This window comes from Podarcis vaucheri (assembly GCF_965113315.1).
Source record: "Podarcis vaucheri genome assembly, chromosome: 17".
Lineage (NCBI taxonomy): Eukaryota > Metazoa > Chordata > Lepidosauria > Squamata > Lacertidae > Podarcis > Podarcis vaucheri.
The window spans coordinates 410,645-420,459 of NC_138755.1; the positions used below are offsets into that span (position 1 = coordinate 410,645).

Genomic DNA, 9,815 nt, shown 5'->3' on the forward strand with positions numbered 1-9,815 from the left:
TAAGGGATGAAAGTAAGAGACACAAATCATTGCTTTTGTAGTAAGTAAATATAGTTTTAAGAGATATATGCAAGATCTTTCATGATAAAGTAAATCTGCAATCTTTTCACTTCAAAATCCTCATATGCTTAAGGAAGGTACACCAACACATAGAAGTTCCTTTGGGTCATTCTGTTATGAAAAGGATTGCCGAAATACGATACACGATGAATATTAAGGGCATTTCCATATAGGGTAATCTGTTTTGGAATAGGTGCTGCTCATGCAAGATGAGGGTGTTTATTGCCCGGCCTCATGTCCAAAATACACAGGCAAAGGCTTCTCCATGTAAGTGAGGAAAAGTCAGCTGAAGTCAGGGTGTTCCTCCAGCCCAGGTTTCCTTTCCCCCTGTGTTTCCTCCCTCCTCGGTGTCAGATCCTGCCAACCCAAGCCTGATACCACTGTGAGGCTTGTGACAATTATTTTGCTAAGTATAAAATAAATATGGATACTCATTTCTTTGCTATTAAATCTCTTGCACCTGCATTCTTTCCTATTACCTTTGCAGAGTTTTAGTTCTGAGTTCAAAATATAAATTTCCCTCAGTGAGTTTTGGCATACTATCCAGTCAGTAGGTTCAAGCTTTGGGGAGATAATAATAATTTGAGGTTATTATTCTGCTAAATTCACCTTTCACATCACCAGGCACTCACAAATCACCCCCAATTTGTTTTGTTCTGCTAGGACAAGCCTGGACCTGCCCTGATTTATGGTTTTACATCAGGGCTGGCCCACAGAAGATAAGAGGACTGTCAATGGCTACTAGTCATGACAACTACAGTATCAGAGCACGTGGGGAGCATGTCCCAATTTATTGTTCTACCTCTAGTTTTGTGCTGCAGCACTGAAAAGTTCACAGCCCAGTTTTTTACTGCGTCATCAATATTCTTTTCTTGTTTGTAATGTTCCCGTGTGTACATTGGCCACATCCTGCTCATAAAGAATGCTGATGTGCAACCCCTCCCCTCTTTTTCTGTGCCTTTAGGACACATTATCAAGTAAACTGCAGCAGAGGAGCCCTCAGCATTCTGCATCTCTCATGCTCTTATTTTTTGGAATATCAGTCCTGGTTCAAAAACTTAGTATTGTACGGGAAGAAAAAGGAAGTCCACATACATTTTAATTAAAAAACTAACTGGGAATTCTTTCATTGTGTTTTAAGTCTTCCAAAAAGAAATAAAAGCCAATCAATGATAAAAGTGCTTGATGACTTCTTTCGTCTTTGTAAACTCGGGCTTTTATGCTAAGGATGTCTAGCACAGCTTGACCTCACATCTTCGCTATTCTTTTAAAAATGGAAGCCTCACCTAAAAGCAATTACATTAAACGTGAGGGGGCTGGGAAACCCCATCAAAAGAAAACGCATCACCTCATACATAAACACCATGAAACCACACATCACCTTCCTACAAGAAATACACAACCCAGCAAACTCCTGAGCGACCCCCGCTTCAGTCAACAGTGGGTCGCACAAGGCTCAGGGAAAGCTCGTGGTGTAGCCATAATACTCAGTAGAGACCTGAACTTCACTGCCACGACAGTCCTCAAGGACAAAAAAGGCAGATTCATTTTCGCTAAAGGGACACTAGATGGCAAAATCAAACTGACAATCGGCTCCATATATGCCCCAAACACGAAACAATTAGAATTCTTCCAGAAGAAGAAGACACTAAACAAATTCCTCTCCTTCTCTGAAGGGGAAGCAATCCTAGGAGGGGACCTCAATCTAAATATGAAAGGTATATCCCTGAAAGATATCCACCCCACAACCCCATGGGCAACCTTCCTCCGAAGGAAATCCCCAACAACCAGGAACTCTTACAGGTTACTAAAAATGCTAAAAAACAGGGGTCTCTATGACATTTGGGGTGAGCAAAACCCGGGAGACATCAGCCATACATTCCAATCGGGACGCCATGATACAGTGTCCAGACTGGACAGCATTCTACTCACACAGGGTCTGATCCCCTCAGTAGAATCAACAAACATAGGTAACATTAAAATCACAGACCACGCCCCAGTAGAAGTCATTGTTAAAATAGGAGAAGGAAAACAAACCACCCCATCATGGTCCTTCAGTCCCATCCTAACTACAAACAAACAAATTAGAGAGAGTCTCACAAAAACCCTCCAAACCTACTTCAAAGAAAACGATGTAAACGATATAACAACCCCCTCCTATGGGACGCAATGAAAGTGGTCACCAGAGGAGCTTGCATAAAAGAGAAAACATTCCTTAAAAAACAAATCTCCTCAAAAATTAGCAAAATAGAAGAAAACATCACAGCCCTCTCATCACGCTACAAACAAACAGGATCTAAAAAACTCCTCAAACTTATAGAACAAAAAAGGAGAGAACTAGACTCCCTAGAAATTAACAAAACAATGATCAACATTCTATACTCTAAACAACGTGTCTACGAATATGGAGGGGAAAACTCCAGATTACTATCAAATAGATGTAGGAAAAAAGCACTCAAAACAAGAATACACTGCATCACCAAAAAAGACGGCAACATAACATTCTCCCCCGAAGAAATAACCTCAGAATTTGCAGAATTCTACTCCAACCTATACACCTCCCATAACCCACCAGAGAAGGAAATCAGAACATTTCTAGCAGGACTGAACATGCCTACCCTAACTGATGAGGAACAGGAATTCATGGACAGCCCTATCACCCCAGAGGAAATAGATGCGGTCCTCAAAAACCTGAAACCACACAAAGCCCCAGGCCCAGACGGCTTCACAGCAGAATTCTATAAGAAATTCAAAGAACCCTTGATGCCCTACTTGACCCGCCTATTCAACCACATCATAAAAGGGGGCCCCATCCCCAAAACCTGGACCCACTCCAAAATAGTCTCCATCCCAAAACCACTAAAAGACAGCCTCAAAGTAGAATCATACCGCCCAATCTCATTAATAAACCAAGACTACGAGATATTCACATCAATCTTGGCCAACCGCCTAAAAATCTTCCTACACAAGTTAATAGCCCCAGACCAGACTGGCTTTGTCCCTGGCTGCAATATAACAGACCCCATCAGGAAACTACTGAACCTGATCGAACACAGCAAGGCAACCAAACTCCCATTGACAATTATGTCCCTAGACATCCTCAAAGCCTCTGATTGCTTGGAGTGGAAATACATACTAGCAGTACTAACTAACATGAAATTTGGCCCCAACTTCCTACAAATCCTGAAACAAATATACTCCCAAACCTCAGCAAAATGCAGAACTAACAATATGGATTCTAACACTATAGCTATCCAAAGAGGCACGAAACAAGGATGCCCACTGTCTCCCTTCTTATTTATCCTGGCTCTGGAACCCCTAGCTATCCGCATCTGAGCAGCCACAGACATCAAGGGAATGGAAATAAAAGGCAGAACCTATAAATTAGGGCTCTTTGCAGATGACCTAATGGTCACAACACCAGACCCCATAAGCACAGCAATCAGAGAACTCAACACATTTGCAATGGTGTCGGGCCTACAGGTAAACTTTACAAAGTCAGAAGCTATGTGCTTCAACACCCCTCCTCACACCCAAAAAGAACTCACGAAGGTCACCAAAATAATAATAATAATAATAATAAATTTTATTTATATCCCGCCCTCCCCAGCCAAAGCCGGGCTCAGGGCGGCTAACAACAATCAAATAATCAGTCAAATAATCACACAATCTAAAATATTTCATTATAAAATTAATTAAATCAAATTGATGGCAACCAATTATGCAGAATTATGTGCAGGTTGCCAGAGGAGGGAGTCAGGCTGCGCCCTGACCAAAGGCCTGGCGGAACAACTCTGTCTTGCAGGCCCTGCGGAAAGATGTCAGGTCCCGCAGGGCCCTAGTCTCTTTTGACAGAGCATTCCACCAGTTTGGAGCTGCAGCCGAGAAGGCCCTGGCTCTAGTTGAGGCCAGCCTAACCTCTCTGAGGCCTGGGACCTTGAGGATGTTATTATTTGCAGACCGTAGGTTTCTCTGTGGGGTATACCAGGAGAGGCGGTCCCGTAGGTACGAGGGTCCTAGGCCGTATAGGGCTTTAAAGGTTAAAACCAGCACCTTAAACCTGATCCTGTACTCCACCGGGAGCCAGTGCAGCTGGTATAATACCGGATGAATGTGCTCTCGCAGCGAAGACCCCATAAGGAGTCTCGCCGCGGCATTCTGCACCCGCTGGAGTTTCTGGGTCAGTCTCAAGGGCAGCCCCACGTAGAGCGAGTTACAATAATCCAGTCTGGAGGTGACCGTCGCATGGATCACAGTGGCTAGGTCAGGACGAGAGAGATAAGGGGCCAACTGCTTAGCTTGGCGGAGATGAAAAAATGCCGCCTTTGTTATAGCTGTAATCTGCGACTCCATAGAGAGGGAGGTATCGAAGATTACACCCAAACTCTTAACGGACGGTGCTGGCACTAATTGCACCCCCGCAAGAGATGGGAGTTGCCCCCCTGATCCCATATCTTCCTGCCCCAGCCAGAGGACCTCTGTCTTCGAAGGATTTAGCTTCAACCAGCTCCCACGTAACCATCCAGCCACAGCTTCCAGACATCTGGTCAGTGTGTCTGGGGCCGAGTCAGGATGGCCATCCATCAACAGATAGAGTTGGGTGTCATCAGCATACTGATGGCAACCCAGCCCAAAACTCCGGACAAGCTGGGCGAGGGGGCGCATAAAGATGTTAAAAAGCATCGGGGAGAGAATTGCACCCTGAGGCACTCCATACACCAAGGAGTGGCGTGATGACAATTCCCCCCCAAGCGCCACCCTCTGTCCCCGACCAGAGAGAAACGAGCGCAGCCATTGAAGGACTGTGCCCTGGATCCCCACGTCGGCAAGGCGGTGGTCCAGGAGTTCGTGATCGACCATGTCAAAGGCTGCTGACAGATCTAGAAGAATCAGCAGCCCTGACCCGCCTCGATCCAGCTGCCTGCGGAGATCATCTGTTAGGGCGACCAGAGCCGTCTCGGTCCCATGACCAGCGCGGAAGCCGGACTGGAATGGGTCCAGAGCAGATGTTTCATCCAGAAACCTACCAAGCTGTTCAGCAACCGCTCTCTCAATCACCTTACCCAGGAATGGAAGATTCGAGACCGGGCGGTAATTGGATAGATCTGAGGGATCTAATGATGTTTTCTTTAAGAGCGGACGCACCACCGCCTCCTTCAGTTCCCCTGGGAATATCCCGGTGCCAAGGGACAAATTGATGATATCCCCCAGGGGGCCCCGCACCTCGTCTGGACACGCTCTAATCAGCCATGACGGGCACGGGTCAAGAGGACAGGTGGTGGGCTTTCCAGCTTGGAGGAATCTGTCCACATCAGCTGGAGATATCCGGTCAAAGTGGTCCAATACTGGACCCGAGGACAGTCGAGGGGCCTCCAGTTCCTTTATTGTATCCAAATTGGCAGAGAGGTCATGGCGGAGCAACAGGACCTTCTCCGCAAAAAAGCTCGCAAATGCCTCACAGCTGTGTGTCAGATTGTTATTTAAATTTGGCTGTCCTTCAAGGGACGTTAAAGACCGAATTATACTAAATAATTGCGCCGGGCAAGAGCTAGCGGATGCAATGGAGGCTGAGAAGTAAGACCTCTTAGCAGCCTTCACTGCCATCTCATAGGTTTTCATAAAAACCCTATAAGATGTTCTTGAGGCTCCGTCACGGGCACCCCGCCATACTCGCTCTAGCCGTCTGAGGTCCCGCTTCATTTTCCGAAGCTCCTCGGTAAACCAGGGAGCCCGGTTTCTGCGGGGTCGCAGAGGGCGCTTAGGTGCGATCTCATCGATGGCTGCCAGGAGCTGGGTATTCCAGCCCTCAACAAGCTCAGTCAATGAGTCGCCAGGGGGAGCAAGGTCCCGCAAGGCTTGACGGAATCTATCCGGGTCCATCAGCCTCCGCGGGCGAGCCCAAATCGGCTCGCCACCTAAGCAGGGTGGGGGTGGAAAGTCAATCCTGGCTTTCAGAGCGTAGTGATCAGACCATGGCACCTTCATCGAAGGAGACATGATCACATCTATACCGGCGCCAAAGATCAAATCCAGCGTGTGGCCTGCTTGATGTGTGGGGCCCGAAACAAACTGGGAGAGCCCTAGTGTCGCCATGGAAGACACCAGGTCCAGAGCCTGTGAGGAGGGAGTGGCATCAGCGTGGAAGTTGAAGTCTCCCAATACCAATAGGTTAGGGAACTCCAAGGCCCAGCCGGCCACCGCCTCCAGCAGGCCTGACAGGGTGGCTGCTGGTGCGCTAGGTGGCCGGTACACCAGCCAGACAGCCAAGCTCTCCTCGGAGCCCCACACTAGGCCAACACATTCAATGCCGGGGATCGATGGCGATGGTAGAGCCCTGAAAGAACAATCTTCCCGGATTAATACTGCCACCCCTCCCCCCCGGCCCACAGTCCGTGACTGGTGGAGGACGGAGAAACCCGGGGGCGCCATCTCTCGTAAGGTAACAGTTACCCCTTCGCGCACCCAGGTCTCCGTCACACAAGCCAGGTCAACTCCCTGCGAGATAAAGAAATCTCGCAGGGTAGCAGTTTTGTTGCCTATAGACCTGGCATTGCACAACACCAGTGAAGGAGGTGAGTAATCCTTGCTCACCCTACCCTCGTCTCTCGGGATGGGGCGCAGATTGGAAGGGGTACGAGCATATCCATATCTCGATCCCCTTCGCCTATAACATCTGCCCCCACCGCCATACCTCCCTCGCCCCTCCACGGTCGCAATCCCAAGCCTCATACTAACCTCCATTTACAAATAGAAAACAAAACAACCAAAACAATTATGCCCAAACAAGACCAATCACCGCCCCACTCAGTGTCCAACCCCAAAAACAAAACAAAATGGAACAACAAAAATACATAAATAAAAACCACCATTCACGGTGGTACAACAAAGTAAACAATAAAAGCACCTTTAAAACACCTTAAAATATATATAAACATCTTTAACATTTGCAGCAGATAATGAAATAATATAATATTATAAAAAACAACAACCCCCATTTAAGGTGCTGCAAATTAAAAGCAATTAAAACATTTAAAACTATTTTGTCCATTGCTGCCGGTAGCTGCTCTGTCCTCTAAACTGTGATGGTAGTGCAGGCCCCGCCCCCTAGGCCGGATGGAGTTGGCAGGAGAGGGAGCGGTCTTCCCAGCACTCACGAAGCAGCAACAGCAGTCGTGTCCCGGAGGCCTCTCCCAGGCCTCTTATGCTGTGGCGATGAATGCAGGCCCCGCCCCCTAGGCCAGATGGAGTTGGCAGAAAGGGAGCGGTCCTCCCAGCACTCACGCAAGCAGCAGCACCAGCAGTCGTGTCCCGGAGGCCTCTCCCAGGCCTCTTATGCTGTGGCGATGAATGCAGGCCCCGTCCCCTAGGCCAGATGGAGTTGGCAGAAAGGGAGCGGTCCTCCCAGCACTCACGCAAGCAGCAGCACCAGCAGTCGTGTCCCGGAGGCCTCTCCCAGGCCTCTTATGCTGTGGCGATGAATGCAGGCCCTGCCCCCTAGGCCAGATGGAGTTGGCAGAAAGGGAGCGGTCCTCCCAGCGCTCACGCAAGCAGCAGCACCAGCAGTCGTGTCCCGGAGGCCTCTCCCAGGCCTCTTATGCTGTGGCGATGAATGCAGGCCCCGCCCCCTAGGCCAGATGGAGTTGGCAGAAAGGGAGCGGTCCTCCCAGCACTCACGCAAGCAGCAGCACCAGCAGTCGTGTCCCGGAGGCCTCTCCCAGGCCTCTTATGCTGTGGCGATGAATGCAGGCCCTGCCCCCTAGGCCAGATGGAGTTGGCAGAAAGGGAGCGGTCCTCCCAGCGCTCACGCAAGCAGCAGCACCAGCAGTCGTGTCCCGGAGGCCTCTCCCAGGCCTCTTATGCTGTGGCGATGAATGCAGGCCCCGCCCCCTAGGCCAGATGGAGTTGGCAGAAAGGGAGCGGTCCTCCCAGCGCTCACGCAAGCAGCAGCACCAGCAGTCGTGTCCCGGAGGCCTCTCCCAGGCCTCTTATGCTGTGGCGATGAATGCAGGCCCCGCCCCCTAGGCCAGATGGAGTTGGCAGAAAGGGAGCGGTCCTCCCAGCACTCATGCAAGCAGCAGCACCAGCAGTCGTGTCCCGGAGGCCTCTCCCAGACCTCTTATGCTGTGGCGATGAATGCAGGCCCTGCCCCCTAGGCCGGATGGAGTTGGCAGGAGAGGGAGCGGTCTTCCCAGCACTCACGAAGCAGCAACAGCAGTCGTGTCCCAGAGGCCTCTCCCAGGCCTCTTATGCTGTGGCGATGAATGCAGGCCCCGCCCCCTAGGCCAGATGGAGTTGGCAGAAAGGGAGCGGTCCTCCCAGCACTCACGCAAGCAGCAGCACCAGCACTTTGCCACACCAAGTTCAGATACCTAGGGGTACAAATAACCAGAAACCTCAATAAATTGTACCTCCACAACTACAAGCCCCTGTGGCGACAAATTAACAAAGACCTAAAGAGATGGAATAACATGAACTTCACTCTCTCAGACAAAATAGCCATGATCAAAATGATCACACTCCCAAAACTAACCTACCTATACCAAACCCTCCCAATCTGGATCCCCTCAACCCAACTTCTCAGTTGGCAGAGAAAACGACACTCTTTCATCTTCTCACATAAAAAACCAAGAATAATCCCCAAATACCTGCACCTCCCCACCTCAGAAGGAGGATGGGGAATTCCCAACATAGAAGCATATTACAATGCCAACCAAATACGCCATATAATCCCATATATACTAGAAGATGAGACAAAACAATGGGTACACCTAGAGAGGGACACAATTGAAAACACCTGCACCACAACATAACCACTCCTCCCAAACAAACTAAAGAAAATTCCCACAACACTTAACAGGTACACACAGACCATGCTCAAAGCATGGAAAACACAAATAGGCAAACTATCCCCAACCCCATCCCCACTAATCCCCCTGGCGTACCACCCATTATTCCACCATGCAGCACAAAACCTCATGATAAAAACCTGGCGAACCAAAGGCTTATAATAGACTTTTATAAAAATAACAAACTCTTGTCAACACAAGAAATACAAGACAAACTAGAAGACACCCAAATGCCCTGGTTAACACAACACCAACTACATGCCCTCTTAAACAACCCAACAGTAAAATCAGCAGCAACTAGGCCCCTGACAACCTTCGAAAACCTCCTCCTAACAACAAAGGGAAACGGTAAAGGGACAGTATCCGCAATATACAAAATACTACTCCAAAATCCCGCAAATCCCCTAGACGCAATCAAAAAACAATGGGAGAATGACATAGGCTATGAGATTAACCCCACTCAATGGACCAGAATGTGGTCTAAACCCCCCTTTAAATCCATATCAACGAAAAGAAAAGAAAAGGTGGTACCTAACACCAAGGAAACTAGCGCTAATACACCCAGGAACCTCACCAAAATGCTGGAGAGGGTGCACCTCCACAGGCACATATCTCCACATGTGGTGGGAGTATCCCAAAATCCAACTATTCTGGACAACAGCCATACAAGAAATATGTAAAATAACTAAGCAAGTAATAGACATCACCCCAGAATTGGCCCTACTAAACATCTTCCAAGACAACAATGCCCATTTACACCACAAAGAACTCATAACTCACCTGCTCTCAGCAGCCAGAAACACCATAACCAGACACTGGAGAGACCTGTCAGGAGCAAGCATGGACCAATGGTACCAAATAGTATGGGAAACAGCCCTACTAGAAAAATTAACTAATAAACTGAAACTG

The 9,815-nt window shown here is 48.7% G+C and overlaps 1 protein-coding gene across 1 annotated transcript in view; it reads left to right on the top strand.

The window, feature by feature from the left end:
- LOC309522547 (lysozyme C-like) overlaps positions 1–1,241 on the top strand; it is a 46,094-nt gene extending 44,853 nt beyond the window's left edge. Inside the window, exon 4 of the mRNA XM_082205919.1 lies at positions 1,025–1,241. Within this exon, the coding sequence (XP_082062045.1) occupies positions 1,025–1,166 (142 nt within the window). The 3' untranslated portion in view covers positions 1,167–1,241. The remainder of the gene's footprint in view (positions 1–1,024) is intronic.
- The last annotated feature ends 8,574 nt before the right edge of the window (positions 1,242–9,815 follow it).